Source organism: Macrosteles quadrilineatus, unplaced genomic scaffold (assembly GCF_028750875.1).
Source record: "Macrosteles quadrilineatus isolate MER2022 unplaced genomic scaffold, UCM_ALF_1.0 Scaffold_9__3_contigs__length_116548681, whole genome shotgun sequence".
Taxonomy (NCBI): domain Eukaryota; kingdom Metazoa; phylum Arthropoda; class Insecta; order Hemiptera; family Cicadellidae; genus Macrosteles; species Macrosteles quadrilineatus.
Window position 1 is genome coordinate 7,473,772 of NW_026542602.1, and position 15,940 is coordinate 7,489,711.

The 15,940-nt window shown below is 34.5% G+C and overlaps 1 protein-coding gene across 1 annotated transcript; it reads right to left on the reverse strand.

Moving 5' to 3' along the window:
- Positions 1 to 826: 826 nt before the first annotated feature.
- LOC129003856 (transcription factor 21-like) lies at positions 827 to 13,955 on the reverse strand. Its single transcript, XM_054432182.1, has 3 exons — positions 13,851 to 13,955; positions 11,624 to 11,925; positions 827 to 1,536 (listed from the first exon to the last, which is right to left on the reverse strand). The coding sequence occupies exons 2-3, from the start codon at positions 11,921 to 11,923 to the stop codon at positions 1,369 to 1,371; spliced, it is 468 nt and encodes a 155-aa protein (XP_054288157.1). The 5' UTR covers positions 11,924 to 11,925; positions 13,851 to 13,955; the 3' UTR covers positions 827 to 1,368.
- Between the last annotated feature and the right edge of the window lie 1,985 nt (positions 13,956 to 15,940).

A 15,940-nucleotide genomic window follows, 5' to 3' on the forward strand; every position in this document is an offset into this window, starting at 1 on the left:
TACTATTTTACATTGTTAATATCGTTCTCGTTCACAGAATTGCTACACTTTTTAATGTTATAATTATAAAGACAGTATATAGCTTACTCATACTACTAGCATAAAATATAAATAATTTGTACAAGTTAGTGGCTAAATACGAAGGCAGTCTTTAACTCATATTTCATACTACTCAATTCTCCCATTGATGGTTATAATAACAAAAGATTGATCAAGGAACAGCGTGTGACATTACTAATCAAAGCATCTTGAAATTCTAGCTCAATTCGTCATAAAGAACAGCCTAAACATATTACCATAGATTACACATACTTCCTGGTAAATTTATTTACATTGTGGATTAGCTGAAGACAATTTTAAGCTGTGGGTTTTGTTCGATATACTTTAACTTGCGATGATTTGTACTATTAATTACGTATTTGATAAATGTTGAGACTATTGAAAAAGTAAAATAAACTGTTATTTGTCCTCTGATATCACAAATAGAAAGAAAGGACACTGTCGAATTGACCCTAAAATTAAACTAAATGAATTTAGGCAACACCGACTTGCTTAAACGTAGCCAGGCATGAAACATTCATTGAAACATGCCTTAGATTTTTAAACCGGAAGCACCCAAAAGATTTACAAATTGAACGAAATTATTTACAGTATCCGCGTTTCTAATACATTTACTACAGAGTGTTTAACACATAACACAAATTACAAGTACCATAAGATTCTCGAACAATGCAACAATGCATATCAGCTGATTGGCAATGACATAAAGACAGTGATACCAAAATGTGAGCTTGTAACGACAAAACATGCTCACATTTTGGTATCACTGTCTTTATGTCATTACTAATCAGCTGATATGCATTGTTGCATTGTTATCCATTAAGTGTTATTGGGAGTCTGTATGAGCATGTGAAACAACATTAGTATCACTTATTTACATGATAAATTATCAATAACACCAACCTTACAGATAACTTTAACGATGCATTTCAGCTGATAGGCAATGAAGTAATGAAAACAATTATACCATATGAACATTTTTTAGTTAAAAAGTGTCTCTAGGAAACTATTTGGGATGTTAAAAACACTCTGTATTTTAATTTAGATTGTTCTCGCGTTTTCTATGCATTGAACACTGTTTCCAGTTAAACCTTTGGTAGACTATTATACATCCCATTCCTACGATTAAGTTGTAGGGTGTAAGTTTAGCCTGTTCAGGAATTAAAAAAATGAAAATTACCGGGTTTTGTCTTATTTACAGACTTTAAACCTGAAAGAAAAATAATTGTATCTCTTCTTTTACTTTACACAGTACCGGTAACAATGAAACTAAGTATTGCACATTCCGTATATACACAAACAACATGTCTACCCCATCTGTGCAAGGGGGTCGGAATATCCTTGAGGGTATGTGACGGGGTAGTCCAGGGGCTCCTCCCCTCTGGTGGGCCGTGAGGGCGGAGGCGACAGCTCCCAGGGTGGCCGAAGGGGAGGATTACTTGGAGTTCCAGGCTGTTGGAAACTGAACGGCCAAGTCTGGAAAACAATTATTCAGGAGATTAGACATAAGTGATTGTTGCCTGCCATACTACAATTATTGTAGAGTTGATTTTGAAGATGAGCTATTGCAAGGATGTTGACGTAGGCCCACCAAACCCGACCACCTTTCGATATCTTGACATCATAGATTAGGAATATACCTAGCTGGGTAGACCAGGACTGCGCCAGGTCTAAATAATCCCTCTTTAGCAAACGCCCTTACTGCGCCAGCACTAGTCCAGGTAGGCGAGGGGGCGCCTTCTGGTGAACAAAACATCACAGCTTTCGTTATTTGACCTAGTCCAAACCCCTTGTTGCTAATTTAACAAATCTTGCTCTTCACCGCATCCGAATATTTTTGCGTTTCTCAGTGCCATTGAGGAATCACAATTAGACACATGATTAGCAATCAACGGTGCTTTGGAAAATGAAAAAAAGTACAAGAAAGAAAGCCACGCTTCTTCGACAACAGTTTGTAGAAACAAAAATTAATCAATTAAGAGCCGGTACCTTGGACCTACTTTGTTTCTTGAAGTGTGTTGCTATCAATTTTGCACCCATTTAGGCCTAAACAAAAACATTACTTTTTTGCTACACTACTGTGAAATGGCCTTTACACCATACTACACAGAAGCAGGTACTTTTCCATCGGTACTTTTCTTACGACTATTCTCCATTTTTAGGCGTTTCCGTGATAGCAAGTAATAATCTCGGTCGTTTCTGTGATCACAGAAAATTGTCACGGATGTTACGCACGCATGTGCTTCCCATTTTATCATGTTTAATCAGAATGAAATGAGACCCGTTGTATGTTTTTGAATATTTATTTAGTAATATACCTCAATTATATATTTATGTTTATTCACATATACAGGGCTGGGCAAAAGTATGGACATCACCAATTAACTTTTTAATGAGTTACGCCAAGAAAACAAAACTCATCCTTACATATCTTATCCTAACCTAAACTAACCTAACGTAACCTATCCTAATCCAACCAAACCAAACCGAACCTACTTATAATTATACAGTCTATAAGATCTGTCACTTAGAGCAGTTAATAAAGTATCGGGTGGTAACTAATTTGCTTTAGTTGAACGCTAAATTAATTATTTTACCATGGAAAACGTGTCATTATATCACAATTGAAATTTTGACAGGTTTTCTATTAATACGGTTGCAAAAAATACTGAATTACTAACTCATCAACTTAAATGTGTCCTCGAATCATTGTTGTATCTTTGTTTTCCTACAGTCACCCGACAAAGTTGGCTTCCTTGTACTGTTTATAGTACAGAAAGCTGCTAATTGCTGCATATTTATACTTTGCCGTACGGTTTATACTTTGCCGTACGGTTTATACTTTGCCGCACATCAGGATTCCAACGAAACAACACAAAACAGCGTGGTTTTATTATTCACGTAATCCGTGTACGCTTGGAAATAGGTTGGCAACACTTAAAGATAAAAATACTATGAGCAGCTGATTGACTATTATAACTACGATTTAACCTGTCATTTCCTGTTTATAGTTTCGGTATTTCTGAACTTTCTGGACTTTTCTTTTAAACGTTTTTAAAACATTCCTACGACCTTAATAAACAAGAAAATACCTTTAAAGCTTTTTTTAGGCGAGGAAACCACTTCAAATTAGAAAAACATACGGAACTATATTCTCAAAACGCGGAGTACATTTCTTGCCGAGGAAAAATAGCGGAGTGATACGGACCGCAGGTACTACTTTCTCTAGGGCACCAGGGCACCATTTGTGTCGCCAGCTGAACCTAAAAACCTGATGTATAGTGTTTGAAAGACTAATTATTTATATACTTTATAGTGACTGTAGGAAAAATATAATGTGTAACACGAGTGAAAAAGGCCTTTGCTGCACTCGAGATCATTCAGCACTCGCCTGCGGCTGTTGCGTAAACATTGCTCTCGTGTGCAGCAAAGTGCCACTTTCACCACTAGTTACACAAATAACTATTTCCGCTTTTGCCATAGTTTTTCATACAACCGATTTATTTTCGTTACCATGGATATTGAAAACTGCATTTATATTAATTCAATCAATGCACGCAGTAATTTCAAGGAAACATAGTTTAACAAAAATATGCCTATATAAGTAACTTCTTTGTATAAACAAGTGGATCTGTCATCTCCTAAGAAGATTGTTCAACCCGGAAGACATGGGATCTGACCTCGCAATGTTCATCTGTGGTAAGAGATTGTCACGTCACGTCAAATGTGTGGATATACACGGCTACGTTGTACTATTTGGTTCAGTAAGTACACGTCTATGGTGTGTTGATATAAGAGCAATAGCCTACATATAAATAGAATGTAATTGTTCAATTAATGTTAATAGGACTAAATCTAAAGCAATACAAATCGCTCGAAATGTATTCAGTTTTGTAGTTTTCAATACAAACTTAGCACACAACAATTTACAGAAGGAAGTAAAACGTTAGGAAGCAATACATTATTTTGAGACTTTGAAGTTGGACGACAAAGAAATAAATTTGGTAAATTTGATGCGTAATAATAACGTAATCTATTTATTTGATTAGTAATATCAATAAGGTCGTAATACTATGTGTTGGGCATCACCCTACACTAGATCCAAACATCTACAGTATCAAGAAAACAAAACAAGGATAGATATATTAGACGATAAGTTATTCCTAGATATTGGATACTTAAGTCCCTCCATTATGAATATGTTGATTAAATTAAATCAAATATTTTGTTATCCAAATTGTAAACTCAAATCTCTCTGGATTTTGAAATTTGGATTACTTTACCACGTCGTATTGTCATCAGATTTCATGTTAAATATTATCTATTTTTTTATTGAGAGAAAATTTCCAGTTAAACGTTTGCATTATAAAAATAATTGATGTTTGTTCTAAGTTATTGTCAAAGGATATCTCTTAGAGACATAAGAGGTCGACTAATGTGTGTGATATGTTTACTTCCGAATCTTTCATATTTTACCTTCAGTTGTATTATGTTACGAGTTGGGGAAATTATGCTTTATAAATGTAAACTGTGACTTCTAAAGGAAATATTGTTGAAAAAGATTACTAAATTTAAATGCTAAAATAAACGTCAGAAATTAAAATAAAAGATTATTTGTCTCAGATTTAACGCAGGAGTGGGATTGGACTAGAGACTGGAGGAGACAGTATACACGTACGGTATATTATGTTATTTTCTCTAAATTATCATTATTATTTTTAAGCCGCTCCTCGACCCGGGCGAGTCGAGTCACAGCTTGGCAAAGATTGGGATACACACCAAATAGATGGACTAGGACACATAAAACAAAAATAATTACTCTCATATGGATGTATTAATTCACTTACATCCCTGCGAGAGGCAAATGCAATTATTTACACTTTATGTATTTTAGTAAAAAAAACTTCCTATGAGTTTAATAAATATAATAGTAAAAAGTTAAGTAGCTTTTAAAGTTTATATAAAAGATAGCAGAAGTTTGATTAAATTGAATAACCTGTATAAAACAGAACTCTCGCAATGCAAAATATTGCTTTGTTTACATTGGGCCTGCAATAGTTCCAAGGGGTTTACCACCAGATGGCATTGGGGTGGTATATCTCTGGCGGCCAGTTAAGGAATCAGCTACCTTTACAAATTACCATCTAAAGATCTAAAGAAGATGTGGTCAATAAGGATACAATTAATATGCATTAGCTTAAAACTGACAGAAACGAAGATATATATATTTATAGAAATATGAAATGAAACATTTTCTCAATTTGAGTAAACCCTAATACACTTTTATTATTTCATGTTTGTGTACGTATGTTGAGAGTTGCTAAGAATATTCACACCAAAACTGCAGCATCGATGGAAGTGTTGAAAACTTGACTAATGATGTAAATTTGAGAGCAACACATTTCTGAACTGAACCTTAGGTGAGTTACATTAACTTCAATCCTCAATTTTATTACAGATAATACTGATATAATTATTGTGTTAAATGAATTAACATTCACACAACTTTCAGAAGTCACATTTTACCTCCTTCCATAACCATTCATTCGTAGCCTAAAAATGCAATGTTGAATGTTATCACAGCCAATAGACCATTGGACTATACCATAATAGTCTTGATGTTTTATATATTTATAGCATTTATATTTAGTTTACATTAGACCTGCATTTCAGCAGTTAAAATTGTAACAATTGTGTTTCGTATTTTAATAATGCTATTTTCAAACGCCTTCCAGTTAAGCATGTAAATAACACTTGAGTTGCTTTTCTATGGTTAATTTAAACTTTACAACAAATATTTAACACGACAAATGCAACAAAATGTTTAATAGTGGTGGTACGATTGGCATTTCATGAACAAACAGAACAGGCAAACAATCACAAATTTTACAATTAGATCTACTGACAGGTTCTGTAAATCCATATAAGTTTAATTCTAATATTTCAAAGCGCAGTAGCATTGAAATTATAATATCCTACATAAAGTATGTCCCCAGTGAAAACTGTGTTAATTTAGAAGATTAAACAGTAGATAACTACTTGGGTACTGGTAACTTCTTACTGTGTAATCAAACATTGCAGTTCCATTGAATGATCCTCAATTTCAACGGAAACCCCTAAATGAACCAGAGAAGAAAGATTTCTTGAGCCATCACAGTCGCTAGGTGGGTCGACAATTGGACCTGTACAGTGTAGCCTACATACAACGGATTGTTGGGAATGAAATGAGAGGTTTGCCAAACTATACATGGTGTGTATAGCGTCTAGAGAAAGCTTCTTTCAAGAGCTTTGAAAATCCTAGAACCTTATGAAAAATTCAAGTTGAACCTTAATTTGTATTCGAAAAATGAAATATATGCGTTTCAATATAGTATCGAGGTATTGTTTTAGTCGAGCACAAAACAAATAGCATACTCTTGGAATAAAATTCGCATTATCAAAATAAATTGAATCAAATCGACAACTAATATCAGCCTGAGAGTGCTGTCCATAATTTGATTTGTGCAATTTTTAACTACATTACTTTTTAACCTAGCCAATTCAGGAAAACATGTTGGAACTATAACTTCTTGTAAATGTCATCACCATAGTATAGAAAACTCAAGAGACAATATAATTTGTACTGTGCTTTATGAATATGTTGTATTCGTTTCGGTAAATAAAAAGTAATTATTCCAATGAAAACTTCACATTTGTTTTCTAATTGACAATTGAAAACCAGCAACGTACGTATTTCCATTTATTATTTTGTAATACAATAAGTGTATTACAAAATCTTCTTGATTTAATCAGAAGATGTGTTTAAAACTAAAGACATTGTCGTCACGACGTTTAAGCCTATTTTATGTAAATATATGGTGAAATAAGGAGGTGAATTTGGAATAAATTGAGAGGCAAAACATACACACACCTACGCGGTACCATTATTACTGCACATTTGTGAACAAATATAGAAAAAGTAAAATATTCTTTACTGGTGAGGACCTAGTGCTCAAGAGTCTACGGAGTGTATATGAGGGTTCTCCTATCTTGCCTGCATTTAACATCTAATTTACTCATGTAATTATTATAAGTAGACTTTCGGTCAATTGTGTCTGGTTTACGCCAGTGGCATTTTTTAAATTAAAAGAATGCGTAGAAGGGAAAGCGGTTTAAATCCTCTTAAGGTTTGTTGTGGCATTAGTCAAATTTTACATTTTTTTTAAATTTTGAAGTTGAGTAAGACTAGTTGAGTATTAGGCCAGTTGCTAGTAAATTTTCGTAAAATCTGATCCATCAGACCAAAAAGCTGGATAAAATTAAGCTATTTATTGAAGAGTTTAAACGCTTAGATATGTCACGGAATTAACGGAAAAAATTATTTCCCTACTGATTTGTTTAATTCGCTCTGAATATATTTAGGTGAGGGATGATATGGTGGCAAAGCGTGGGGCTTTAGTCCACAAGGTCCCAGGTTCAAATCCTTCCAATAACCAATGGGATTTTGCTATGTAATAGAGAGACGACCATCATGGCCTAGCATAAATTAGGTGGAACTTTTCGGGTTTCAAAAGAAATCTAAGTTGCCTAACAGCATTGAGGAAACTAAATGAATGTGTTAACAAACCTCAAATCCCAAACCTAAAATTTCTTATCTAGCTCTGAAAAATCAACCTCGAATCAAGCTCGAATCCAACAAATCAGAAATCATTAATACCCCCGCCGCAGCAAACCTGCCGACTAAGCGAATTTCCATTTGTCTGAATTGATTTTCAGTTAAATATATTTTAATAACATTAGGTTTAACGAGTACCTAGGTTTGCTGCTACAAGGAAACTAATAAAGTGTGTTTTTGAGTAAAATATTGATAGCTTAGTACAAAATAAATAAATTTGCCAAGTTTGATCAAAATATATCCATAAACAAGCAAACTACAACATTTGACAATATTCTCCATAAGAATAACATGGGAATTTTAAATTTACAATTTTTTTAATTTTCTCCGTTACTAATAATCGAACAAAAATACTTTTATATACTAAATTATTTGTTTTTTTAAGCTCTTGAAAAAGGTCTAAAGAGAAATCGGGAAATTTTGTGTTTTGAGGGTCAAAAGTGAGAAAAACCAATTTTTACCCCATAAAACCCCCCGTAAAGCCCCGTTCCCATGGTCCGATCGTGCTGGTTCGCGAACTCATTCAAGTTTATCCCGCTTTACACCTTTAAACCAAATTTCATCAAAATCGGACAAAAATTACTCAAGTTATCGCGTTCACGGACGTATATATATATATATATATATATATATATATGTCTATATATATATATATACATATATAAAAATTTGAACGAATGGTGTTTTTGGCCTCTGGGGACATCAAAATGAAAAAGTAAATCGGTCCCGGGTCTAGGTCTTACCGTGCCACCTACGGTAATAGCTACTTCCCTATAGGGAAATTCGCTAAAATCGACCCAGCCTGTCTCGAGTCACAAACTGTTGAACTAAAACGACTTTGTTTTATATATTTAGATATATATATATATATATATAATATATTAGGATATATAATATTTTAGTTATATAATATTAGTAGGATAAGCCACAGAGTGTTTATCTAACACTGAATGAACTCTCAGACTCATTAATAGGACAGTTTCTCTCAGAACTATTATTACAAAGAAAAAGCCGCTCTGGCGCAGTACAGGTCTGATTTTGGGTGGTAGATTTAAGTGCTGGCGCAGTGCAGGCCTGCTACCTGGACCCACTGGCGCAATACGGGCGCCCCGACCTAGCTACCTTAATATCTTTTGAAATTAGTTCCTACTATTTTTGGGGAGCGAGCTGATCTAGTGGTAGAGTGCGGGGCTTCAGAGCCCGAGGTCCTGGGTTCAAATCCCGCCAATTGCCAACGGATTTTATCTATGTGATAATGCCGCGTTAGGACTAACCTGAAGTAATTAGTAAAACTGTTCTGGGCTAGAACCTAGCGTCCTAGGATGTGGAGGTGGGACATAAACGAACTTTTTTCTGGCAGACGAACTCTTTCACAGACAGAAAAATATGCAAACCCTAACACTGTGAGAAATTAAAGACCAAAAGACTTCACTCCCACAAATCTGACAACAATAAATCACCGTAACCCTCCAAACTATAAACTGGGTCTTGTTTACATCATTTTGTTTGTATCAGACACCCTTGAAGCTTCGGGTTCCGAGTACTTAGAGAAGTTTGTAAAATAAAACCAGCTGCACACGTTTGGCGCGGTTAGAGTTAAGAGCGCCGCCATCTTGGATAGTTTACTTGTTATTTGTTTACATCGCTGGCGCCGTGCCGGCTGTACCAGGTGGATGATATCAGGCTTTCATGTATTGTGTCGTCGAAGAGGAATTTTATCGTGGGTTGAAAAGAATTTTATTTTTACCGTCACGGTCGTTAAAATCTTGACGGATATTGATCGGATAATTATTTAAACAATCCTACATTGGTATTTATATTCAGTTCATACAGAAATAGTCGCTCTCTTTGTAAATATTCATATTCATTTGAGATGGGAAAACCACATGTACGTATTAACCTAAATACTAGTGAAGGATGAAGTGTGATCTCCAGAAGTGGAGCTGAAGACCAGCTGTTTCATTAGTAATGACTATTAATTTATTGGAAACCCCTAAAGATCAGGACAGCTGGGTCCAGTAACGAACCATCAAAAAGCTGCACACTTTTTTCAGGATCGAACCGGTGACCTTTTGATTGTTCTTATTGTCTTATGAAGAGGAATTTATAGCAGATTGAAAATATTTCTTATTTCGTTATGGTGGGTTGATTATTGACGGAAATCTTGATTAGATAATTCTTTATCTTAGACTTGAGATACTAACCCTGTTTTGGCGTTCATTTTCAGTTTACAAAGTACAAAAAAAGTACGTTGCTGTCTTGTGACTAAGATACTACTGCACGTGTAAATTTTATATACTGCATACAGAATATGACTAATTGACCTTTACATTTTTAGTTTGTGCCTCGGTTCTAACTTAACCCAAACAATATTTGTAGGCATGAAATTACATCCAGAAAAACCAGTGGTACAATGGGAAAGGTCTTATGACTTAAGTTAACAATTTTCACTATAAATCCCAACATTTGGTTAGAGGTTTTTAATCACTCACCAAAACTAGACCCCCTAATAAATAACTAGAATTAAAACCCGTGACAAATACGCCAATAATAGATGTAATAGCGCTTACACGTGCTACAGAGGTCAAATAGACCCGAGAGTAACAAAAACTACCCTGACGCAAAAACATGAGAACATCCCCAAATGAGTCTTCACACTGTGGGTGTCGGATCCGGCCGCGCAAACCTAAACAAATACTGGTTAGACAACTCTTAACATTGAGGTGGGAACTTTAATGTCGGAAGAATGGCTAAGAATGGGTTTGAAAATGTCAGAAAAGTATTTTATAGCTTGATAGTTTGGAATCTGTACCCAGCAGTCCTTTATCGTTGGCTAAAAGTATAAATAGTCTTGGATAAAGAAAAGTTCGTCTTTGAAACAAAACTAAGTGGATCATCTCACTCCTATCAAAATTAATTTTCACCTTAAAATATTTAACCCTAGGGTTTTATACACAATCTGGTACTGGCTGGTTACAGAGAATTCCAACTCGTTTTCTGTGGTGCGAGCCGCTACCGCAGTGCTTAAAAGGTGTTTTAAGAATTTCTCACTATAGTTAGGCAAAACTAGTAATTAAAAGGTCTCAGTTGAAGGTGGTCGTCTAACGTATTCATTACTGTATTCATTTTTATATTTTATTAGCCGGTAAATGTATATTTTTTAAATATGAGGTATATATGAGGTATAGTGAAATTGAATTACACCTCGAGTGAATACTGAATGTATTTTGTATGCAGAGATCATACACTATGTTTAAAAGTTTTCATTAACGCCTTGAGCGTGAAATATATTTCATATTGTAACGATATTATGCCACTTTGCTTGGTTGAAATTATTTTCGCACTCAGAAAACTATTTTCGTGTTTCGGAATCATATTAGTTTTATGTCGTTCTGTATATTTTTTCTGTAATGTGACGGTTGAAAATTTGTAGGCCTATGGGATTTGACCGTGTCAAAACCGATGACAATTAATTAACCAATTATTCATAATGGCATGAATTTAGCCCCTGACGCCAGGGCTAGAGATATACATATACTAGATATATGTACCTATATATCTAGCCCTGCCCTGACGCAGCAAAAGTGATATCTGGGCTGAAATCAAACCCTGATGATGACACCATAGATCAAAACTGAAACTTTGGAATATAGACTTTCGCCAATTTTGACTATGTCTTCTGTTAATACTGTTCTATGCAATGGCGACCATACAAAGTAGGTATTTAAGCCAAGTATGAATGGAGATGAGTGTAGGATGAGTGGCGCGATCTTGTAGTCTTGTTAGTGACTAAGGCCGACATTCCTTAGACACAGCTCGTAATTAATATCCCAAACAGCTAATGGCACACCCGAAGACCACAAATATACAACCATGGAAGCCAGTAAAATCGAAACACTTGATACTCACCAGGTTGAGTGGATGTACAGTGTTCTTGACCTCGTCATCCTCGTCCTCAAGGCACAGGACGGCTCGGAGGTGCGCGATGTAGGAGGTGGCCAGCCTCAGGGTGTCCAGTTTGCTCAGCTTGGTGTCCGGAGGCACCCAGGGCAGTGTGGTCTTCAGCCGACAGAAGGCTCTGCTCAGCACTCTCATGCGCGCTCTCTCCCGGGCGTTGGCGGCGTTCCGCTGCTGAGGGCGCTCTCTGCCGTCGTCGTCGTCACACTCGTCCTCACTCAGGGAGAGGCGCCGAGGCCGCCGCCGAGGCATCCCTGGTGGAGGTCATAGTGTTGACTTATGGATGAATGGTTTTTCCAGTTTCGATTTAGTCGAAAAATTGCAGTCGAGTCTGAATTTAAATATATCCGAGATAGATCTGATTTTGTTGGTAAAAAATCAAGTTGGAACTTTAGTACTTGATGGTGCAAAAAAAGGAAACCTAAACGCTAAGGGCTATGTTCAGAGAAATTTCCGCCCAGCAGTGCTCTGATCATGGGCCGAATGGAATATGTTGTTGCTAACAAAGAATGACACGTGTTTTTGTTTAGTTAAGTAATTGCAAGCTTTGTTTTAGTAAACTATTAATAATTTTTTTGGGTTTCCTTTTTTTGCACCACCCTGTATATATATACTAATCATATAAAGCTAATGAGGCCGAAACAGTAACCTGTTCAACACCAATTTCTTTTTAAAACGTTGATTCGATTTGAATTAAATGGTTGAAAATATTAAATTTTAAAATACAAGACGGATTTCACACAAGGGCAATTTACACTCTGTTCTTTGAAGTTATAACACCTTTAGCTTTAAGATTTTAAAGGTGGCTCATAGCCCATAACTACCATATCATAACACCCTTTTTATATACGAAATAACCTTAAAAATCCATTGTTAACATTATAGTTTTTGAGATATACTTATGTATTATAATTTCAACATTAACATGCTCTAGTACTAGTAAACAAAACTACTGAATTATGTTTTATTTAGACAATTCCATTACAATTCTATCGATACTGAATTCAAGAAAATCAGTTAATAAATAAGGGAGAAAACTAATTTAAAAAATAGTATTTACAAACGTATTTGCGCTCACATCAGGTAACATTAAACATTTTTAGCTAAAACAGTCAGCTGTTTTAATTGTTGGCTATCCAATGAGCGCAAATATTGTTGTAAACACTATCTGAAATAAATATTTCTCTCTTATTTAAAAACCAAATTTCTTAGTATTGTTAAAATTTTTATTAAATCTTCTAAATAAATTATCGGTAGTTTTTATGTTATTTACATTTGAAATTTGTTGAACCATTTGAAACAAGACATTTAAATATATTACTTAAAACAGGTCTTTGCGCTAATAGTCTATCTACCAAATTTCTATTAAATACAAAAAGCCGTTATCTAATACAAATATGTAGTTTCGTAAAAAATTTACCTCTGTATCGGTTAATTTTGAGTTTTAGAAATTTTGAACACGATATTTTAGTTTTGTTTATGGTTCAGTAATGATAACTTCAAAATTAAACTCGGGGACACCCTGTATACTTCTAAAGTGTTTATAAAATGTTGGTATATTTATTTTGTCCGTACCTCAATTTGTTCTTCTTTAAATGCCTTTTTGTTTAAGTAACATAAAAATCCATAATCCAAATCTTAGTTTTATCTTAATAGATTTATTATTGTCTACTAAATTATGTATTGTTAGAACTAAACATTTCAGTTATCAGTAAATAGTTAGCAAAAGCTTGTACAGAAGCTAAACACCTTTTTGCTTAGGCCTACCATTTATGACACAAATACTTTAGCTGAAAAAGATTAGCCACACTAGCTAATATGAGATAATACCAGTTGTATATACGAAATAACTTTTAAAATCCGTTCGTAAATTTTTGACATTTATAATGTTTGTGGCCCATAATTTGTAGGAATAATTTAAAAGTAAAACCTAACACGTAGACACGAACTCTATTCACTAAGTATATTTTTATCGTTTGTTTTAGCTAGCATTCATTTCTTCACTAACTAAAGAATAAAAAAATATTTATAAAAGTAAGCTAAATATAAGCCTAGTAGAATCTTTACAAATTTTCACTCACGATCCATGCTTCTATAAGTTTCATAATTGAGCAAATTACAAATAAATAAATCAGCAGTATATTAAAATATAAAATAATAAAAATGAGTGTTTACTTACCGTTGAATTTAATTGTCAAAACTCCGGACAACTCATACGCCAACACAAAAATGCACAAAAATGCAGCCTAACCCACAGATTAACTCTGACAGATTAGAAGTCAGATTATGGTCAGGCAGGGTGATTAGCAAGGGGTGGGCGGGGGCGGGGGTGAAGAGAAATGAGGTGTTAAGTGGGGGTGGAAGAAAAAGGCGGGGCCTCAAAACGATTGGACGGCCAAAATACACAAACTATATCCGTGCATAAACATGTCTCACTTATTTCGAGTGGGATGAAAATACAAGCCCCCCGAAGCAACTCGTGTTACTAGAAAGCAATGGATTCGGAAAATTCAAAGGAAAATAGTAATTTTAAGACGTAATTTCCAACAAAATTGGACAATATATGTTATTGAAACCTATCCGGATCGAAGGACCAAAAATATTTAGTTTTGGCGGATTTAAAGAATGTTTAACGTGCTTCGCCGTGTTCTTCTTATCTATAGTGGAAAATGGTTAAAACTGTTATTCGCCCATCACTGTCTATGAAAAACTTATTGAACTTATTGAAAAAGTTATTGAAACCTATTGATTAAAAAAATTATAACCGTGCTTCGCCATGTTCTTCTTATTTAGCGAGACAAATTGTTAAAACTGTTATCCTCCTATCACTATGTCTATGAAAAACTTAATTAACTTTTAATTGGCTTAACTTAATCAGCTGTTTGGCAGTAAAACTATTTTCTCGAAATGTAAGTAAACAAAGTGACTATAGAAGGAGCAAAAGTATAAAACTTTATACATTGCCATAACGGACGTAAGATAAACCCAAAACTCATCATTCCTCCCAGCAAAGCAATATTTTAATTTTTTTTTAGTTTTCTTTATAAAGATTATTTTCTCATATTCGCCTAGTTTATTCGACCTACCATCATATCCAAATGTAGGAGTTTGAATGGTGGAAGAGGTTAAACAATGTTTTAGATTTTCCACAATATTTGAAACACTCAGATAAATTGTGCATTCTTTGTTGTTTCGTAAAATACATCGTGGAATTCCTCCGTGTTATCAAGTCATACCTAATGTTACTAATCGATGTTGTAGATACCTTTAGCAGGGAAGTGTTTTTGGTGAATAATTTCCGTTAAACTTTCTATTTAGTAATCGTTATTGTTATTACCGTATTACCAAACACAATTTATTGTCAATGTAGTTTTTGGTATTATTTATTTTCCAGTGCTGTGTTGTTAGTTTATTTAAATGCGTTGCCTTTGCTGCTTTTATTTTGAAATACTAAAACGTGATGGTAAGAATCTAAAGACTAATATCTTTCGGGCTATCTAACTTATTTCACTGTTAGTTGGTTAACATTTAATATTGTATCACATTTATTTAATAATATCTTCTATTGAGTTATTATACAGTCACATTTGTGTACATCGTTTAAGGCCTTTTCCAAAATAAATGCATATAACACATCAAAATGAAGCTTAGAGTGTGTAGATTTCCCGAAAAGTATTCGTATTAAGGAATTTCCTTAGGGATCTGCTCCACAGACAGATTTCCTTAGGGGTCCACCTTATACATGCTTCGAAAGTTTAAATGATTTAATTATTAAAATTAAACAGCTAATCGATGCAATTATCAGGAATTTGTATATTAACTTGAAAGGTTTTTGCTTTACTTAAGACTGACTTGTTATATTAGCAGAGTAGTTAAATACAGAGGACACAGGACATAGGAAGGACATAGAACATTGGCCTCGCATGACAGTCAAAAGGTCTATGGTTCGATCCTGAGAAAAGTCAGCAGCTTTTTGATGGTTCGAAACTGGACCCAGCTGTTCCTGATCATTGGGCTTTCAATAAATGGTCCTGGCTAATGAATCAGCTGATACTACTGAAGCTACACAGACCATCTCACACCATTCTACACTCATTCTTCACTCATATTTGGGTTAAAATACACACCTAGGGTGGCGTCCCCATCACAATGATTGATAATTGATAATAATAACTGAGGAAATTTTTGTATTTAGGAAAAGGGCTATAAAGAAAGGTAGTTAAGGTTTTGTAGAAAATGTCTTACAGTTTCTTTGTAATTCAACAATAA